Source organism: Lampetra fluviatilis, unplaced genomic scaffold (genome assembly GCF_964198595.1).
Source record: "Lampetra fluviatilis unplaced genomic scaffold, kcLamFluv1.1 SCAFFOLD_734, whole genome shotgun sequence".
Lineage (NCBI taxonomy): Eukaryota > Metazoa > Chordata > Hyperoartia > Petromyzontiformes > Petromyzontidae > Lampetra > Lampetra fluviatilis.
The window spans coordinates 5,943-27,500 of NW_027620910.1; the positions used below are offsets into that span (position 1 = coordinate 5,943).

Sequence of the window (21,558 nt, forward strand, 5' to 3'; positions counted from 1 at the left end):
TGAGTGTCGCTAGTGAGAGAGTGTCGCTAGTGAGTGAGTGTCGCTAGTGAGTGAGTGTCGCTAGTGAGTGAGTGTCGCTAGTGAGAGAGTGTCGCTAGTGAGTGAGTGTCGCTAGTGAGTGAGTGTCGCTAGTGAGTGAGTGTCGCTAGTGAGTGTCGCTAGTGAGTGAGTGTCGCTAGTGAGTGTCGCTAGTGAGAGAGTGTCGCTAGTGAGTGAGTGTCGCTAGTGAGTGAGTGTCGCTAGTGAGTGAGTGTCGCTAGTGAGAGAGTGTCGCTAGTGAGTGAGTGTCGCTAGTGAGTGAGTGAGTGAGTGTCGCTAGTGAGTGAGTGTCGCTAGTGAGTGTCGCTAGTGAGTGAGTGTCGCTAGTGAGTGTCGCTAGTGAGAGAGTGTCGCTAGTGAGTGTCGCTAGTGAGTGAGTGTCGCTAGTGAGTGAGTGTCGCTAGTGAGTGAGTGTCGCTAGTGAGTGAGTGTCGCTAGTGAGTGAGTGTCGCTAGTGAGTGAGTGTCGCTAGTGAGAGAGTGTCGCTAGTGAGTGAGCGTCGCTAGTGAGTGAGTGTCGCTAGTGAGTGAGTGTCGCTAGTGAGTGAGTGTCGCTAGTGAGTGAGTGTCGCTAGTGAGTGAGTGTCGCTAGTGAGTGAGTGTCGCTAGTGAGTGAGTGTCGCTAGTGAGTGAGTGTCGCTAGTGAGTGAGTGTCGCTAGTGAGTGAGTGTCGCTAGTGAGTGAGTGTCGCTAGTGAGTGAGTGTCGCTAGTGAGTGAGTGTCGCTAGTGAGAGAGTGTCGCTAGTGAGTGAGTGTCGCTAGTGAGTGAGTGTCGCTAGTGAGTGAGTGTCGCTAGTGAGTGAGTGTCGCTAGTGAGTGAGTGTCGCTAGTGAGTGAGTGTCGCTAGTGAGTGAGTGTCGCTAGTGAGTGAGTGTCGCTAGTGAGTGAGTGTCGCTAGTGAGTGAGTGTCGCTAGTGAGTGAGTGTCGCTAGTGAGTGAGTGTCGCTAGTGAGTGAGTGTCGCTAGTGAGTGTCGCTAGTGAGTGAGTGTCACTAGTGAGTGAGTGTCGCTAGTGAGTGTCGCTAGTGAGTGAGTGTCACTAGTGAGTGAGTGTCGCTAGTGAGTGAGTGTCGCTAGTGAGTGTCGCTAGTGAGAGAGTGTCGCTAGTGAGTGAGTGTCACTAGTGAGTGAGTGTCGCTAGTGAGAGAGTGTCGCTAGTGAGTGAGTGTCGCTAGTGAGTGAGTGTCGCTAGTGAGTGAGTGTCGCTAGTGAGTGAGTGTCGCTAGTGAGTGAGTGTCGCTAGTGAGTGAGCGTCGCTAGTGAGTGAGTGTCGCTAGTGAGTGAGTGTCGCTAGTGAGTGAGTGTCGCTAGTGAGTGAGTGTCGCTAGTGAGTGAGTGTCGCTAGTGAGTGAGTGTCGCTAGTGAGTGAGTGTCGCTAGTGAGAGAGTGTCGCTAGTGAGTGAGTGTCGCTAGTGAGTGAGTGTCGCTAGTGAGTGAGTGTCGCTAGTGAGTGAGTGTCGCTAGTGAGTGAGTGTCGCTAGTGAGTGAGTGTCGCTAGTGAGAGAGTGTCGCTAGTGAGTGAGTGTCGCTAGTGAGTGAGTGTCGCTAGTGAGTGAGTGTCGCTAGTGAGTGAGTGTCGCTAGTGAGTGAGTGTCGCTAGTGAGTGAGTGTCGCTAGTGAGTGAGTGTCGCTAGTGAGTGAGTGTCGCTAGTGAGTGAGTGTCGCTAGTGAGTGAGTGTCGCTAGTGAGTGAGTGTCGCTAGTGAGAGAGTGTCGCTAGTGAGTGAGTGTCGCTAGTGAGAGAGTGTCGCTAGTGAGTGAGTGTCGCTAGTGAGTGAGTGTCGCTAGTGAGAGAGTGTCGCTAGTGAGTGAGTGTCGCTAGTGAGAGAGTGTCGCTAGTGAGAGAGTGTCGCTAGTGAGTGAGTGTCGCTAGTGAGAGAGTGTCGCTAGTGAGAGAGTGTCGCTAGTGAGTGAGTGTCGCTAGTGAGTGAGTGTCGCTAGTGAGTGAGTGTCGCTAGTGAGTGAGTGTCGCTAGTGAGTGAGTGTCGCTAGTGAGTGAGTGTCGCTAGTGAGTGAGTGTCGCTAGTGAGAGAGTGTCGCTAGTGAGTGAGTGTCGCTAGTGAGTGAGTGTCGCTAGTGAGTGAGTGTCGCTAGTGAGTGAGTGTCGCTAGTGAGTGAGTGTCGCTAGTGAGAGAGTGTCGCTAGTGAGAGAGTGTCGCTAGTGAGTGAGTGTCGCTAGTGAGTGAGTGTCGCTAGTGAGTGAGTGTCGCTAGTGAGTGAGTGTCGCTAGTGAGTGAGTGTCGCTAGTGAGAGAGTGTCGCTAGTGAGTGAGTGTCGCTAGTGAGTGAGTGTCGCTAGTGAGTGAGTGTCGCTAGTGAGAGAGTGTCGCTAGTGAGTGAGTGTCGCTAGTGAGAGAGTGTCGCTAGTGAGTGAGTGTCGCTAGTGAGAGAGTGTCGCTAGTGAGTGAGCGTCGCTAGTGAGTGAGTGTCGCTAGTGAGAGAGTGTCGCTAGTGAGTGAGTGTCGCTAGTGAGTGAGTGTCGCTAGTGAGTGAGTGTCGCTAGTGAGTGAGTGTCGCTAGTGAGTGAGTGTCGCTAGTGAGAGAGTGTCGCTAGTGAGTGAGTGTCGCTAGTGAGTGAGTGTCGCTAGTGAGTGAGTGTCGCTAGTGAGAGAGTGTCGCTAGTGAGAGAGTGTCGCTAGTGAGTGAGTGTCGCTAGTGAGTGAGTGTCGCTAGTGAGTGAGTGTCGCTAGTGAGTGAGCGTCGCTAGTGAGAGAGTGTCGCTAGTGAGAGAGTGTCGCTAGTGAGTGAGCGTCGCTAGTGAGAGAGTGTCGCTAGTGAGTGAGTGTCGCTAGTGAGTGAGTGTCGCTAGTGAGTGAGTGTCGCTAGTGAGAGAGTGTCGCTAGTGAGTGAGTGTCGCTAGTGAGAGAGTGTCGCTAGTGAGTGAGCGTCGCTAGTGAGAGAGTGTCGCTAGTGAGTGAGTGTCGCTAGTGAGTGAGTGTCGCTAGTGAGTGAGTGTCGCTAGTGAGAGAGTGTCGCTAGTGAGAGAGTGTCGCTAGTGAGTGAGTGTCGCTAGTGAGTGAGCGTCGCTAGTGAGTGAGTGTCGCTAGTGAGTGAGTGTCGCTAGTGAGTGAGTGTCGCTAGTGAGAGAGTGTCGCTAGTGAGTGAGTGTCGCTAGTGAGTGAGTGTCGCTAGTGAGTGAGTGTCGCTAGTGAGAGAGTGTCGCTAGTGAGTGAGTGTCGCTAGTGAGAGAGTGTCGCTAGTGAGTGAGTGTCGCTAGTGAGAGAGTGTCGCTAGTGAGTGAGCGTCGCTAGTGAGTGAGTGTCGCTAGTGAGAGAGTGTCGCTAGTGAGTGAGTGTCGCTAGTGAGTGAGTGTCGCTAGTGAGAGAGTGTCGCTAGTGAGTGAGTGTCGCTAGTGAGAGAGTGTCGCTAGTGAGAGAGTGTCGCTAGTGAGTGAGTGTCGCTAGTGAGTGAGTGTCGCTAGTGAGTGAGTGTCGCTAGTGAGAGAGTGTCGCTAGTGAGAGAGTGTCGCTAGTGAGTGAGTGTCGCTAGTGAGTGAGCGTCGCTAGTGAGAGAGTGTCGCTAGTGAGTGAGTGTCGCTAGTGAGTGAGTGTCGCTAGTGAGTGAGTGTCGCTAGTGAGAGAGTGTCGCTAGTGAGTGAGTGTCGCTAGTGAGAGAGTGTCGCTAGTGAGTGAGTGTCGCTAGTGAGAGAGTGTCGCTAGTGAGTGAGTGTCGCTAGTGAGTGAGTGTCGCTAGTGAGTGAGTGTCGCTAGTGAGAGAGTGTCGCTAGTGAGAGAGTGTCGCTAGTGAGTGAGTGTCGCTAGTGAGAGAGTGTCGCTAGTGAGTGAGCGTCGCTAGTGAGTGAGTGTCGCTAGTGAGAGAGTGTCGCTAGTGAGTGAGTGTCGCTAGTGAGTGAGTGTCGCTAGTGAGAGAGTGTCGCTAGTGAGAGAGTGTCGCTAGTGAGTGAGTGTCGCTAGTGAGAGAGTGTCGCTAGTGAGTGAGTGTCGCTAGTGAGAGAGTGTCGCTAGTGAGTGAGTGTCGCTAGTGAGTGAGTGTCGCTAGTGAGAGAGTGTCGCTAGTGAGTGAGTGTCGCTAGTGAGTGAGTGTCGCTAGTGAGTGAGTGTCGCTAGTGAGTGAGTGTCGCTAGTGAGAGAGTGTCGCTAGTGAGTGAGCGTCGCTAGTGAGTGAGTGTCGCTAGTGAGTGAGTGTCGCTAGTGAGAGAGTGTCGCTAGTGAGTGAGTGTCGCTAGTGAGAGAGTGTCGCTAGTGAGTGAGTGTCGCTAGTGAGAGAGTGTCGCTAGTGAGTGAGTGTCGCTAGTGAGTGAGTGTCGCTAGTGAGAGAGTGTCGCTAGTGAGTGAGTGTCGCTAGTGAGAGAGTGTCGCTAGTGAGTGAGCGTCGCGAGTGAGTGAGTGTCGAAAGCGAGCGTCGCGAGTGAGTGAGTGTCGCGAGTGAGTGAGTGTCGCGAGTGAGTGAGTGTCGAAAGCGAGCGTCGCGAGTGAGTGAGTGTCGCGAGTGAGTGAGTGTCGCGAGTGAGTGAGCGTCGCTAGTGAGTGAGCGTCGCTATTGAGTGAGCGTCGCGAGTGAGTGAGTGTCGAAAGCGAGCGTCGCGAGTGAGTGAGTGTCGCGAGTGAGTGAGTGTCGCGAGTGAGTGAGTGTCGAAAGCGAGCGTCGCGAGTGAGTGAGCGTCGCCAGCTGGCGTCGCCCGCACCGTGCGGCGACGTTGCGCGAGGACAGGGGCTGCATGGCGGCGGGCGACGCCGCCTGCCGCTTGTGCTCCAGCTTCTTGAGCAGCTTCTCGCGCAGCAGCCGAGCCTGGGGCAGCTCCCCGTCGCTGAGCAGCACGAACACCAGCTCCACCAGCTGGCGCAGCGCACCAGCTGGCGCAGCGCCGCCGGGGTCAGCTCCGGGGTGCTGCACGCACGCACAAGCGCGCAGACACGCAGACACGCGCGGAGACACACTCACGCAGACACACACTCACGCAGACACACACACACGCAGACACACGCAGACACGCAGACACACACTCACGCAGACACACGCAGACACGCGCGGAAACATGCAGACACACACGCACGCAGACACACACACACGCAGACACGCACGCAGACACACGCGCACGCAGACACACACACACGCAGACACGCGCACGCAGACACGCGCACGCAGACACGCAGATACGCAGACACGCACACACGCAGACACACACGCACGCAGACACACACTCACGCAGACACGCACGCACGCAGACACGCACGCAGACACACGCGCACGCAGACACACACTCACGCAGACACACGCGCACGCAGACACGCAGATACGCAGACACGCACACACGCAGACACGCGCACGCAGACACACACGCACGCAGACACACACTCACGCAGACACGCACGCAGACACACGCGCACGCAGACACACACACACGCAGACACGCGCACGCAGACACGCGCACGCAGACACGCAGATACGCAGACACGCACACACGCAGACACACACGCACGCAGACACACACTCACGCAGACACGCACGCACGCAGACACGCACGCAGACACACGCGCACGCAGACACACACTCACGCAGACACACGCGCACGCAGACACGCAGATACGCAGACACGCACACACGCAGACACGCGCACGCAGACACACACGCACGCAGACACACACTCACGCAGACACGCACGCACGCAGACACACACTCACGCAGACACGCACGCACGCAGACACGCACGCAGACACACACGCACGCAGACACACGCAGACACACACTCACGCAGACACACACACACGCAGACACGCGCACGCAGACACACGCAGACACACACACACGCAGACACACGCGCACGCAGACACACACTCACGCAGACACGCACACACGCAGACACGCGCACGCAGACACACACTCACGCAGACACGCACACACGCAGACACGCGCACGCAGACACACACGCACGCAGACACACACTCACGCAGACACACACACACGCAGACACGCGCACGCAGACACACACTCACGCAGACACGCACACACGCAGACACGCGCACGCAGACACACACTCACGCAGACACGCACGCACGCAGACACACACGCGCAGACACACACGCACGCAGACACACACGCACGCAGACACACGCAGACACGCAGACACACACTCACGCACGCAGACACACACGCACGCAGACACACGCTCACGCAGACACGCACGCACGCAGACACACACTCACGCAGACACGCACGCACGCAGACACGCACGCAGACACACACGCACGCAGACACACGCAGACACGCAGACACACACTCACGCAGACACATACGCGCAGACACACACACACGCAGAGACACGCGCAGACACACGCGGAGACACGGAGACACACACGCAGACACGCGCGGAGACACGGACACACGTGGAGACACGCGCGGACATGCAGACAAAGATAAAGATCCCCCGTGTGGCCTTAACAGAGCACTGTTAGCGAGCACCTATGAAGGCCGGCACGGCACACGAGGGGGTGGGTGGCCAACACCACGCCCGGCCGCCTTTGTCTTCCTAGTGGCGATGTTTACACACCCTGCACCAGGTACTCATTTGAGGCCGAGTCGACCTAGGGGAGGCCCAGGACCGGTTCAGATAATCGTCACCGGTGTTGGCCGTGAGCGGGAATCGAACTCGTGTCCGCCGGGTTCGCTAACCGCTACGCCACCGCTCCCCCCACACACACACACAGACATCAACAACAACATCAACAACATCAACAACAACATCAACAACAACATCAACAACAACAACAACATCAACAACATCAACAACAACTTCTTGGTTCTTTCGGTAAAGTCACGTAGAAGGGAAGTAATAAAATAATAAAAATAAAACATAATTAAATACAATTCTCACGACGTTTCTGTCGACAGACCTGGTCTTCACCTGAGGACGGCTGCCGAAACGTCGTGAGAATTGTATTTAATTATGTTTTATTATTTTATTATTTTATTATTTCCCTTCTACGTGACTTTACCGAAAGAACCAAGAAGATGAATCCCTGCAGTCACGAAAGCTTTAAATCGAAATCAACAACAACATCAACAACAACATCAACAACAACATCAACAACATCATCATCATCATCATCACCCCGTGTGGCCACATCTGGCGAGACGCCACCTGCTCGTTTTTATTTTGACCGCTCAGAGTCGGCTGCAGTAATTCCAATTCCTTGCTTGTTGAATAAGTGCCGACTCGTTTGTTTTATCGACCCCCAGAGAGAGGGATGATGATGATGGGTTGAGCTAAATTCTCACCCAATGCTCTCCTGTTCCGATGACGTACCATCACGTGCACACTTACACCCCCCCCCACCTCCACCCACCTCGCTCCACCCCACCCACCCCTCCACCTCCACCCACCCTCCACCCACCAACCCTCCACCCACCACCCCCCCTCCACCTCCACCCCCCCTCCACCCACCAACCCTCCACCCACCACCGCTCCATCCCCCCTCCACCCCCCCTCCACCTCGACCCCCCCTCCACCTCCACCCACCTCGCTCCACCCACCCCCCCCTCCACTTCCACCCCCCCCTCCACCCACCAACCCTCCACCCACCACCCCCCCTCCACCTCCACCCCCCCCTCCACCCACCAACCCTCCACCCACCACCGCTCCATCCCCCCTCCACCCACCACCCCTCCCTCCACCCCCCCTCCCCACCCACCCCCCTCAACCCACCCCTTCACCCCCCCCACCCCCCCCACCCCCCACCCCCCCACCCCCTCACCCCCCCCTCACCCCCCAGCCCCCCCCCCTCACCCCCCGCACCCCCCCCCAGCCCCGCCCCCCACCCACCACAGCTCGTCCACGACGCGGATGAGCAGCAGCGAGGCGTTGCGGCTCACCCTCTTGAGCGCCAACTCAGCCGCCCGCCAGAACTTGCCGTAGGTGGGAGCCGCACGTGGGGTCAGGGAGCTACACGTGGATAGGTATGTGTGTGTCACTGTGTGTGTGTCACTGTGTGTGTGTGTGTCACTGTGTGTGTGTGTCACTGTGTGTGTGTGTGTCACTGTGTGTGTGTCACTGTGTGTGTGTGTGTCACTGTGTGTGTGTGTCACTGTGTGTGTGTGTGTCACTGTGTGTGTGTCACTGTGTGTGTGTGTGTCGCTGTGTGTGTGTCGCTGTGTGTGTCACTGTGTGTGTGTGTGTCACTGTGTGTGTGTGTGTCACTGTGTGTGTGTGTGTCACTGTGTGTGTGTGTGTCACTGTGTGTGTGTGTGTCACTGTGTGTGTGTGTGTCACTGTGTGTGTGTCACTGTGTGTGTGTGTGTCACTGTGTGTGTCACTGTGTGTGTGTGTGTGTCACTGTGTGTGTCACTGTGTGTGTGTGTCACTGTGTGTGTCACTGTGTGTGTGTGTGTGTCACTGTGTGTGTCACTGTGTGTGTGTGTCACTGTGTGTGTCACTGTGTGTGTGTGTCACTGTGTGTGTCACTGTGTGTGTGTGTGTCACTGTGTGTGTGTCACTGTGTGTGTGTGTGTCACTGTGTGTGTCACTGTGTGTGTGTGTGTGTCACTGTGTGTGTCACTGTGTGTGTGTGTCACTGTGTGTGTCACTGTGTGTGTGTGTGTCACTGTGTGTGTGTCACTGTGTGTGTGTGTGTCACTGTGTGTGTCACTGTGTGTGTGTGTGTCACTGTGTGTGTCACTGTGTGTGTGTGTCACTGTGTGTGTCACTGTGTGTGTGTGTGTCACTGTGTGTGTGTCACTGTGTGTGTGTGTGTCACTGTGTGTGTCACTGTGTGTGTGTGTGTCACTGTGTGTGTCACTGTGTGTGTGTGTGTCACTGTGTGTGTCACTGTGTGTGTGTGTGTCACTGTGTGTGTCACTGTGTGTGTGTCACTGTGTGTGTCACTGTGTGTGTGTGTCACTGTGTGTGTCACTGTGTGTGTCACTGTGTGTGTGTGTCACTGTGTGTGTGTGTCACTGTGTGTGTCACTGTGTGTGTCACTGTGTGTGTGTGTCACTGTGTGTGTCACTGTGTGTGTGTGTCACTGTGTGTGTCACTGTGTGTGTGTGTGTCACTGTGTGTGTCACTGTGTGTGTGTGTGTCACTGTGTGTGTCACTGTGTGTGTGTCACTGTGTGTCACTGTGTGTGTGTGTGTCACTGTGTGTGTCACTGTGTGTGTGTGTCACTGTGTGTGTCACTGTGTGTGTCACTGTGTGTGTGTGTGTCACTGTGTGTGTCACTGTGTGTGTGTGTCACTGTGTGTGTCACTGTGTGTGTGTGTGTCACTGTGTGTGTGTGTGTCACTGTGTGTGTCACTGTGTGTGTGTGTCACTGTGTGTGTCACTGTGTGTGTCACTGTGTGTGTGTGTGTCACTGTGTGTGTCACTGTGTGTGTGTGTCACTGTGTGTGTCACTGTGTGTGTGTGTGTCAATGTGTGTCACTGTGTGTGTGTGTGTCACTGTGTGTGTCACTGTGTGTGTGTGTGTCACTGTGTGTGTGTGTCACTGTGTGTGTGTGTTGTCACTGTGTGTGTCGCTGTGTGTGTGTGTCACTGTGTGTGTGTGTCACTGTGTGTGTCACTGTGTGGTGTGTGTGTGTGTCACTGTGTGTGTGTCACTGTGTGTGTGTGTGTCACTGTGTGTGTGTGTGTCACTGTGTGTGTCACTGTGTGTGTGTGTGTCACTGTGTGTGTGTGTCACTGTGTGTGTGTGTGTCACTGTGTGTGTCGCTGTGTGTGTGTGTGTCACTGTGTGTGTGTGTCACTGTGTGTGTCACTGTGTGTGTGTGTGTCACTGTGTGTGTGTGTGTCACTGTGTGTGTGTCACTGTGTGTGTGTCACTGTGTGTGTGTGTGTCACTGTGTGTGTGTGTGTCACTGTGTGTGTCACTGTGTGTGTGTGTGTCACTGTGTGTGTGTGTGTCACTGTGTGTGTGTGTGTCACTGTGTGTGTGTGTGTCACTGTGTGTGTCACTGTGTGTGTGTGTCACTGTGTGTGTCACTGTGTGTGTGTGTCACTGTGTGTGTCACTGTGTGTGTGTGTGTGTCACTGTGTGTGTGTCACTGTGTGTGTGTGTCACTGTGTGTGTCACTGTGTGTGTCACTGTGTGTGTGTGTCACTGTGTGTGTCACTGTGTGTGTCACTGTGTGTGTGTCACTGTGTGTGTCACTGTGTGTGTGTGTCACTCTGTGTGTGTGTGTCACTGTGTGTGTGTCACTGTGTGTGTCACTGTGTGTGTGTGTGTGTCACTGTGTGTGTGTGTCACTGTGTGTGTGTGTCACTCTGTGTGTGTGTGTCACTGTGTGTGTGTCACTGTGTGTGTCACAGTGTGTGTGTGTCACTCTGTGTGTGTGTGTCACTGTGTGTGTGTCACTGTGTGTGTGTGTGTCACTGTGTGTGTCGCTGTGTGTGTGTCACTGTGTGTGTGTCACTGTGTGTGTGTCACTGTGTGTGTGTGTGTCACTGTGTGTGTCACTGTGTGTGTGTGTGAGTGTCACTGTGTGTGTGTGTGTCACTGTGTGTGTCACTGTGTGTGTGTCACTGTGTGTGTGTGTGTCACTGTGTGTGTGTCACTGTGTGTGTGTGTGTCACTGTGTGTGTCGCTGTGTATGTGTGTGTGTCACTGTGTGTGTCACTGTGTGTGTGTGTCACTGTGTGTGTCACTGTGTATGTGTGTGTGTCACTGTGTGTGTCACTGTGTGTGTGTCGCTGTGTGTGTGTGTGTCGCTGTGTGTGTCGCTGTGTGTGTGTGTGTCACTGTGTGTGTGTGTGTCACTGTGTGTGTGTGTGTCACTGTGTGTGTGTGTCACTGTGTGTGTCACTGTGTGTGTGTGTCACTGTGTGTGTCACTGTGTGTGTGTGTGTGTGTCACTGTGTGTGTCACTGTGTGTGTGTGTGTCACTGTGTGTGTGTGTGTCACTGTGTGTGTCACTGTGTGTGTGTGTCACTGTGTGTGTCGCTGTGTGTGTGTGTCACTGTGTGTGTCACTGTGTGTGTGTGTCGCTGTGTGTGTCACTGTGTGTGTATGTGTCACTGTGTGTGTGTCACTGTGTGTGTGTCACTGTGTGTGTGTCACTGTGTGTGTCACTGTGTGTGTGTGTGAGTGTCACTGTGTGTGTGTGTGTCACTGTGTGTGTCGCTGTGTGTGTGTCACTGTGTGTGTGTGTGTCACTGTGTGTGTCGCTGTGTGTGTGTGTCACTGTGTGTGTCGCTGTGTGTTGTGTGTCACTGTGTGTGTCACTGTGTGTGTGTCGCTGTGTGTGTCACTGTGTGTGTGTCGCTGTGTGTGTCACTGTGTGTGTGTGTCACTGTGTGTGTCACTGTGTGTGTGTGTGAGTGTCACTGTGTGTGTGTGTGTCACTGTGTGTCACTGTGTGTGTGTCACTGTGTGTGTCACTGTGTGTCACTGTGTGTGTGTGTCACTGAGTGTGTGTGTGTGTTCGTGTGAGTGGTCGTGTGTGGTCGTGTGTGTGGTCGTGTGTGTGTCGCTGTGTGTGTGTCACTGTGTGTGTGTGTTCGTGTGTGTGTCACTGTGTGTGTCACTGTGTGTGTGTCACTGTGTGTGTCACTGTGTGTGTGTCACTGTGTGTGTGTCACTGTGTGTGTGTGTCGCTGTGTGTGTGTGTGTCGCTGTGTGTGTGTCGCTGTGTGTGTGTCACTATGTGTGTGTGTTCGTGTGTGTGGTCGTGTGAGTGGTCGTGTGTGTGGTCGTGTGTGTCACTGTGTGTGTGTGTGTCACTGTGTGTGTGTGTCACTGTGTGTGCGTGTCACTGTGTGTGCGTGTCACTGCGTGTGCGTGTCACTGCGTTTGTGTGTGTGTCACTGTGTGTGTGTGTGTGTCACTGTGTGTGTTCGTGTGTGTGTGAGTGGTCGTGTGTGTGGTCGTGTGTGTGTGTGTATGTCACTGTGTGTGTGTGTTCGTGAGTGAGTAAGTTAGTGTGCGTGAGCACGGTCATGCATGTGAGCAGAGTGAGTGAGAGGGTGAGCGGGTGAGCAGGTGAGTGAGAGGGTGAGTGAGAGGGTGAGTGAGTTACACCGGGTGAGTGAGCGTGTGAGTGAGCGTGTGAGTGAGCGTGTGAGTGAGCGGGTGAGTGAGAGGGTGAGTGAGAGGGTGAGTGAGCGTGTGAGTGAGCGGGTGAGTGAGCGGGTGAGTGAGCAGGTGAGTGAGCGGGTGAGTGAGTGAGCAGGTGAGCGGGTGAGTGAGCGGGTGAGTGAGCGGGTGAGTGAGCGTGTGAGTGAGCGTGTGAGCGGGTGAGTGAGCGGGTTAGTGAGCGGGTTAGTGAGCGGGTGAGTGACAGCGGGTGAGCGGGTGAGTGAGTGAGTGAGTGAGCAAGTGAGCATATGCGTGAACGAGTGAGTGAGTGAGTTAGTGGGTGAGTGAGCAGGTGAGCGGGTGAGTGAGCGTGTGAGTGAGTGAGCAAGTGAATCACACCGGGTGAGTCAGTGGGTGAGTGAGCAGGTGAGTGAGCGGGTGAATGAGTGAGTAGGTGAGCGTGTGAGTGAGCGTGTGAGCGAGAGGGTGAGTGAAAGGGTGAGTGAGCGGGTGAGCGTGTGAGCGAGTGAGTAGGTGAGCGTGTGAGCGAGTGAGTAGGTGAGCGTGTGAGTGAGTGAGCAGGTGAGCGTGTGAGTGAGCGTGTGAGCGAGAGGGTGAGTGAAAGGGTGAGTGAGCGGGTGAGCGTGTGAGCGAGTGAGTAGGTGAGCGTGTGAGCGAGTGAGTAGGTGAGCGTGGGAGTGAGCGTGTGAGCGAGCGGGTGAGTGAAAGGGTGAGTGAGCGGGTGAGCGTGTGAGCGAGTGAGCGTGTGAGTGAGCGGGTGAGGAGGATATCGGTAGCGGAGTTTGGTGATGAGGCTGTCGGGCGAGATGAACGTCCGGTAGGTCATCAGGAACGCCTCGAAGAACATCATGTCTGCCCAACGACATGGCACCATCATCATCACAACGTCGTCATCACGACGTCAACGCATCATCATGACATCATCACGGCGTCATGACACCATCACGGCGTCATGACATCATCACGGCATCATGACACCATCACTACATCATGACATCATCACGGCGTCATGACACCATCACGGCGTCATGACATCATCACGGCGTCATGACATCATCACGACGTCATGACGGCATCACGGCGTCATGACATCATCACGACGTCATGACGGCATCACGGCGTCATGACATCATCACGTCATGACAGCATCACGGCGTCATGACATCAGCACGACGTCATGACGGCATCACGGCGTCATGACATCATCACGACGTCATGACGGCATCACGGCGTCATGACATCATCACGTCATGACGGCATCACGGCGTCATGACATCAGCACGACGTCATGACGGCATCACGACGTCATGACATCATCACGACGTCATGACGGCATCACGGCGTCATGACATCAGCACGACGTCATGACGGCATCACGGCGTCATGACATCATCACGGCGTCATGACATCAGCACGACGTCATGACGGCATCACGGCGTCATGACATCATCACGACGTCATGACGGCATCACGGCGTCATGACATCATCACGTCATGACGGCATCACGGCGTCATGACATCATCACGACGTCATGACGGCATCACGGCGTCATGACATCATCACGTCATGACATCATCACGACGCCATTACAACATCTCGACGTCACCGCAACGTCATCGCGTTGTCACAACATCACGCGAGACCATCACGTCATCACAAAACGTCATCACAACATCACGTGACATCATCACGTCATCACAACGTCATCACAACATCACGTGAGACCATCACACATCATCACAAGGTCATCACAAGGTCATCACAACATCACGTGAGACCATCACACATCATCACAAGGTCATCACAAGGTCATCACAACATCACGTGAGACCATCACACATCATCACAAGGTCATCACAAGGTCATCACAACATCACGCGACATGCGATGTGACCATCGCGGTGTCACCACCATGACCATCGCTCAGCCCATCACAACTGCCACAGAACACATCATCACGTCATCACAACATCATGCGATGTTGTGATGACCCATCACACCCGCCACGGAACACCGGTGACAATTCATTATCTGAACCGGTCCCTGGGCCTTCCTCCGTAACAGCACTTGCCCCAACAGCCTGTTAAGGCTACACGGGGGAGCTTTGTCTGTGAGAGTGAGTGAGCGAGCGAGTGAGCGAGCAAGTGGGTGAGTGAGTGAGGGAGCGAGTGAGTGGGTGAATGAGCGAGCGAGCGAGTTAGCGGGCGAGTGGGTGAGTGAGTGAGCGGGCGAGTGGGTGAGTGAGCAAGCGAGTGAGCACGCGAGTGAGTGAGCGAGCAAGTGGGTGAGTGAGTGAGGGAGCGAGTGAGTGGGTGAATGAGCGAGCGAGCGAGTTAGCGGGCGAGTGGGTGAGTGAGTGAGCGGGCGAGTGGGTGAGTGAGCAAGCGAGTGAGCACGCGAGTGAGTGAGCGAGTGAGAGAAGGAGCGAATGAGCGAGCGAGTGCCCGAGTGAGCGAGCGAACGAGCGAGCGAGCGAGTGAGTGAGCAAGTGAGCGAATGAGCGAGCGCGTGCCCGAGTGAGTGAGCGAGCGATGCGAGCGAGCGAGCGGGTGAGCAAGCGGGCGAGTGGGTGGGTGAGCGAGCGAGTGGGTGGGTGAAGCGAGCGAGCGAGCGAGCGAGTGAGAGAGTGAGTGAGCGAGTGAGGCACCTACCCTTCTGCGTGGTGCCCGTCATGTTGACAATGAGGATGTTCACAGAGCCGGCCTTCAAGTCTGGGCCATCCTCATCCTACGCAGGGACACGTGGAGACGCGAGGACACACGGAGACACGTGGTGAGATGCAGGGGACACACAGAGACACACGGAGACACGTGGTGAGATGCGGGGACACACAGAGACACACGGAGACACGTGGTGAGATGCGGAGACACACGAGGACATGAGACACACGGGGGACACAGGGACACACACGGAGACACACGGAGACACACGGAGACACGTGGTGAGATGCAGGGACACACAGAGACACACGGAGACACGTGGTGAGATGCGGGGACACACAGAGACACACGGAGACACGTGGTGAGATGCAGGGACACACAGAGACACACGGAGACACGTGGTGAGATGCAGGGACACACAGAGACACACGGAGACACGTGGTGAGATGCGGGGACACACAGAGACACACGGAGACACGTGGTGAGATGCGGGGACACACAGAGACACACGGAGACACGTGGTGAGATGCAGGGGACACACAGAGACACACGGAGACACACGGAGACACGGGGGAGATGCACGGACACACAGAGACACACGGAGACACGGGGGAGATGCACAGACACACAGAGACACACGGAGACACGGGGGAGATGCACGGACACACAGAGACACACGGAGACACACGGAGACACGGGGGAGATGCACGGACACACAGAGACACACAAAGACACACGGAGACACGGGGGAGATGCAGGGGAACACACAGAGACACACGGAGACACACGGGAGACACGGGGGAGATGCACGGGGACACGCAGAGACACACGGAGACACACGGAGACACGGGGGAGATGCACGGACACACAGAGACACACGGAGACACACGGAGACACGGGGGAGATGCACGGACACACAGAGACACACAGAGACACACGGAGACACGGGGGAGATGCAGGGGAACACACAGAGACACACGGAGACACACGGAGACACGGGGGAGATGCACGGGACACACAGAGACACACGGAGACACACGGAGACACGGGGGAGATGCACGGGGACACGCAGAGACACACGGAGACACACGGAGAGACACAGAGACACACGGAGACACACGGAAAGGACATGAGACACACGCAGAGACACACGGAGACACGGGGGAGATGCACGGAGACACACAGAGACACACAGAGAGACACAGAGACACACGGAGACACACGGAGACACACGGGACGGACATGAGACACACGGGGGACACCAGGGACACACACGGAGACACACGGAGACACGGGGGAGATGCACGGGGACACACAGAGACACACAGAGAGACACAGAGACACACAGAGAGACACAGAGACACACGGAGACACGGGGGAGATGCACGGAGACACACAGAGACACACGGAGACACGGGGAAGATGCACGGGGACACACAGAGACACACGGAAACACACAGAGAGACACGGAGAAACACGGAGACACACGGGAAGGACATGAGACACACGGGGACATACGCGGAGAGGACACGGGAAGTACATGAGAGACACGGGGACACACAGAGACACACGGAGACACACGGGAAGGACATGAGACACACGGGGACACACAGAGACACACGGAGACACACGGAGACACACGGGGAAGGACATGAGACACACGCGGAGAGACATGCGGAGTGTGTCACGGGTGGACTCGCCTCTCGCTTGAAGAGCAGCCGGGCGTTCACCTCGTCCGGGTCCACGATGGACAACTCCTCCTCCTCCTCCTCGCTCAGCCCCAGCAGCTCCGCCAGGCCAGCCACATCCCTGGGGGACACAGGGGGACACACAGGGGGACACACAGGGGGACAGGGAGACACGGGGACAGGGGGACACACAGGGGGACAGGGGGACACACAGGGGGACACACAGGGGGACAGGGAGACACGGGGACAGGGGAACACACAGGGGGACACAGGGGGACACACAGGGGGACACACAGGGAGACACACAGGGGGACACACAGGGGGACACACGAGGGGGACACACAGGGGGACACACAGGGGGACACACAGGGGGACACACAGGGGGACACACAGGGGGGACACACAGGGGGACACACAGGGGGACACACAGGGGGACACACAGGGGGACACACAGGGGGACACACAGGGGACACACAGGGGGACACACAGGGGGACACACAGGGAGACACACAGGGGGACACACAGGGGAGACACACAGGAGGACACACAGGGGGAACACAGGGGGACACACAGGGAGACACACAGGGAGACACACAGGGGGACACACAGGGGGACACACAGGGGGACACACAGGGGGACACACAGGGGGACACACAGGGGGACACACAGGGGGACACACAGGGGACACACAGGGGAACACACAGGGGGACACACAGGGGGACACACAGGGGGACACACAGGGGGACACGGGGACACACAGGGACACACAGGGGGGGACACACATGGGGGACACACAGGGGGACACACACAGGGGGACAGGGGGACACACAGGGGCACACACAGGGGGCCACACAGGGGGGCCACACAGGGGGACACACAGGGAGACAGGGGGACACGGGGACACACAGGGGGACACACAGGGGGACACACAGGGGGACACACAGGGGGACACACAGGGGGACACACAGGGGGACACACAGGGGGGACACGGGGACGGAGACACAGGGAGAGCCAGGGACACGTGTATAACACAATCAGCTGAATATTGTCAGCTGACGCAGCAGTGGATAGAACACGCGGACTGGAGGACTCGTGTTAATGTGTGTGCGTCTGTGCATGTTTGTCTGTGTGCGTGTGTATGTGTGTGTGCATGTACGTGTTTGTGTGTGCGGTGTGTGCGCGTGTGTTCATGCGTGTGTGTGCGTGCGTGCGTGTTCATGCGTGTGTGTGTGTGTGTTCATGCGTGTTCATGTGTGTGCGTGTGTGCGTGTGCGTGCATGTGCGTGCGTGCGTGCGAGGTGTGGCAAGGCGAGTGGCGAGGGGTGGCGTGGGCACGCAGGCCCCTGGTACCGCGTTGCCGCCGTGGGGGGCGCCCCCCCCTCTCCGTGGGCTTTGGTTCGAGCCGCGCCGGGGGGCAGCAGGTCGGGGCCCCCCCCCCTCCGTGTCCCCCAGGGGGCCCCCCCAAGGGACTTGCGTCGCCCTGCAGGGGACACGGAGGGGGGGGGGGGGGGCGGTGAGGGGGGGGGGCTCAGGGGACACGTGATACAGAGAGCACGCAAAGACAAAGATCCCCCGGATAGCCTCCGAGCAGTCTGTCGGGGGCAAGTGCACCTCACCCACACGGAGACCCCCGGGTGTGTGGAGGGCCCCGTTGGCCCCCGTGGGCCCCCCCCCCGTGGCCCCCCCCCGTGGCCCCCGTGCCCCCCCCCCCGTGGGGAGGTGGCTACTCACGGCTGCACGTGCGCGGGCCCTCCCAGGCCCGAGGACATGTCAATGTACTCGGAGGCGGCCGGCACCTCCCTGGGGCAGCCACTCTTAAGCCGGCCACAACGCGGGCACCCACGTGGGGAGGGGGGGGAGGGGGGGGGGAGGAGAGGGGAGGGAAGAGGAGAGGAGGAGAGGGAGGAGAGGGAGGAGAGGAGGGAGGAGAGGGAGGGAGGGAGGAGAGGGAGGAGAGGGAGGAGAGGGAGGAGAGGGAGGGGAGGAAAGGGAGGAGAGGGAGGAGAGGGAGGGGAGGAAAAGGGAGGAGAGGGAGGAGAGGGAGGAGAGGGAGGAGAGGGAGGGAGGAGAGGGAGGGGGGAGGATGAGGAGAGGGAGGGGGAGGATGAGGAGAGGAAGAGAGCAGCGGTCACAGAGAGCAGCACGACAGAGAGAGACAAACCCCGGGCCGGCTCACAATGGCCGCGCCGCTCACCACCCCGCAGTCGCTCACCCCGCCCCCCCCCTCACCACCAGTGGCGAGCGTGTGGGCCCCACACCCCCCAGGAGGAGGGGGGGAAGGGAGGGGGGGGAGTGGCGCCCCCTCACCAGCGAGGAAGAGGAGGTGGCAGCGGCGGCGGCGATGACTGAGGAGGGGCAGTGGGAAGAGGAGGAGGTGGAAGAGGTGGAAGAGGAGGAGGAAGAAGAGCAGCACGGCCGGGCGCCGGGTCCGTGGGGGGCAGCTGGCAAGGGCAGCCGGGGTTGGGGGCCCCCCACAGGGGGGGGGCCCGCACAGCAGGGGGGGGGGCGGGGGCAGTGGGGGAGTCGTCGAAGGAGAGCTGAAGACGAGAGGGCGGGAGACAGAGGAGTTGACACAGAGACACAGGTCACGACCCCCACGCACCCACGGCGACCCCCTCACCCGCACCTCCCCCCCGAAGTGGCTCGTAGTTGTTGATGTCGTCGTCATCGTTATCATCATCATCAATGTCATCATCGTCGAGGTCGTTGTCATCGTCGTCATCATCATCAATGTCATCATCATCGTCATCATCATCATCGTCGTCATCGTCGTCATCGTCGTCATCATCGTCATCATCGTCGACGTCGTTGTCATCGTCATCATCATTGTCGTCATCATCATCATCAATGTCATCATCGTCGTCATCATCGTCATCGTCATCATCAATGTCATCATCGTCATCATCATCGTCATCGTCATCATCATCGTCGTCGTCATCATCGTCGTCATCATCGTCATCATCATCAATGTCATCGTCGTCGTCATCATCATCATGGTCATCATCATCATCATCGTCGTCATCATTGTCGACATCGTCGTAATCATCGTCGTCGTCATCATTGTCATCGTCATTGTCATCATCGTCGACGTCGTCGTCATCATTGTCATCGTCATCGTCGTCATCGTCGTCATCGTCGTCGTCACCATCATCGTCGTCATCGTCGTCGTGCGTAAATGTACAGCAGCGGATGCGTGGTGGCGTTGATTGTAACAGAGGAGGGGAAAAACCGGAGGGGCACGGAGAAAAATCCACGCGACCACGGGAAGAGAGACAGAGAGACACGCAGACTCCAAATATACAGCAGCAGCAGGCGTCAGGGTCGGGATCGAACCCACGACCTCCTGCGTACCAGGCGAGGTAGTTAACATCTCCTAGCCACCGTGATGATGATGATGAGAGAGAGACGCAAACTCCAAATCTACAGCAGCAGTAGGCGTCATGGTCGGGATCGAACCCACGACCTCCTGTAGTCCAGACGAGGTAGTCAACATCTCCTAGCCACCGTGATGATGATGATGATGAGAGAGATGCAAACTCCAAATATACAGCAGCAGCAGCAGGCGTCAGGGTCGGGATCGAACCCACGACCTCCTGCGTACCAAGCGAGGTAGTCAACATCTCCCAGCCGCGGTGGCTTGGAGATGTTGACCACTCGTGTCTCCGCATTCGTGGCCGTAGCGCGCTAACCGCCGCGCCACCGCTCCCCGCACACAAACACAGGGTGGGTGGGGGTGGGGAGTGGGGGGAGGGTGGATCGAGCGCCCACCATGTGCCTCTGCTTGGGCGGCAGCGCCGGCGGCCGCGACACTCGGCCCCCGGCTCCTCCCGGCGGCACCACCAGCACCATCGCCGAAGCCGACGAGGTGGAGGAGGAGGTGGAGGAGGTGCAGACGTAGGAGGAGTGCGCCGTGGAGGAGGAGGAGGAGCAGTAGGAGGACGACGCGGCGGAGGAGTAGAAGGCCTCCTCCAGGTAGCAGCCGCTCAACACGTGCTGCCGGTGCTGCTCCTGCTGGAGGCCGCGGTAGCGAAACGCCGTCTGCTCCATCTGCAGGAAGGTGCTGGGCTGAGGCTCCGAGTAGTCCTCGAAGAGCTGCATGTACGCGCGGACTGGCGGGGGGCCACGTGGGGGGGCGGGGGGGGGGGTCAACGCAAGGGGAGGGGGGGGGGCAGCCGTCGTAGGTCAGAGGTCACGGAGCTGCCGCTCCGAGTAGTCCTCGAAGAGCTGCATGTACGCGCGGACTGGCGGGGGGCCACGTGGGGGGGCGGGGGGGGGGGTCAACGCAAGGGGAGGGGGGGGGGCAGCCGTCGTAGGTCAGAGGTCACGGAGCTGCCGCTGTTGAGTTGCTGGGTTTTTAAAATCCTTTATATTAAGTTCACTTGCTTGCTTGCTTGCGCGCTTACGACCGTGCAAATCTTTCGGTCGTTTTTTAAACCCACTTCCCGTGATCCAATCGAGCTGACATTTTGCACACAGACTCGTCGTGCGTGACAATTTATTTTCGTGGAATTTTTTTTCCAAAATTTTCCACTTTTTAGGAAAAAAATAAATTCATATTTGATTTAAAATACCAATGTGATAAAAATGAAACTCTTACTCAAGAAAAACAGAAATGAATAATAAAATAAAACCGATGCCACGCATATAAAGGATTTATAGTGAAAAAGCTTTGTTTTTACGGGTTAATTTTTTAAACTGAAACGAGCATAAATTTCGATGTGAAGCTTTCGTGACTGCAGGGATTCATCTTCTTGGTTCTTTCGGTAAAGTCGCGTGGAAGGGAAATAATAAAATAATAAAAATAAAATATGATGAAATAATTCTCACGACGTTTCGGCCACAACGCAAGCAGCCGTCCTCAGGTGAAGAACAGGTCTGTCGGAAAGACATTCAGACGCTATTCAGACGCTGTCTTTCCGACAGACCTGTTCTTCACCTGAGGACGGCTGCTTGCGTTGTGGCCGAAACGTCGTGAGAATTGTATTTTATTATGTTTGATTTTTATTATTTTATTATTTCCCTTCTACGTGATGACTTTACCGAAAGAACCAAGAAGATGAAACGAGCATCTATATCTATATATATAAAAGGGAAATTTGCGAATGTGTGCGTCTGTTCGAAATGTTCGGCGTACTTCCCGACATGCAACAAACTTGAAATTTGGCATGTGGGTAGCTTCCAGCCTG

The 21,558-nt window shown here is 56.7% G+C and overlaps 1 protein-coding gene across 1 annotated transcript in view; it reads right to left on the minus strand.

Moving 5' to 3' along the window:
• Positions 1-4,645: 4,645 nt before the first annotated feature.
• The window catches only part of LOC144954525 (rap guanine nucleotide exchange factor 1-like), a gene marked incomplete at both ends in the record, with an annotated part of 40,940 nt that continues 24,027 nt past the window's right edge, over positions 4,646-21,558 (minus strand). The window contains 12 exon segments of the mRNA XM_078884997.1: positions 4,646-4,845; positions 4,848-4,884; positions 7,817-7,909; positions 12,794-12,875; positions 14,676-14,751; positions 16,385-16,493; positions 17,723-17,805; positions 17,807-17,852; positions 18,104-18,186; positions 18,680-18,870; positions 18,873-18,909; positions 20,141-20,481. Coding sequence (XP_078741123.1) covers positions 4,646-4,845; positions 4,848-4,884; positions 7,817-7,909; positions 12,794-12,875; positions 14,676-14,751; positions 16,385-16,493; positions 17,723-17,805; positions 17,807-17,852; positions 18,104-18,186; positions 18,680-18,870; positions 18,873-18,909; positions 20,141-20,481 — 1,378 coding nt within the window.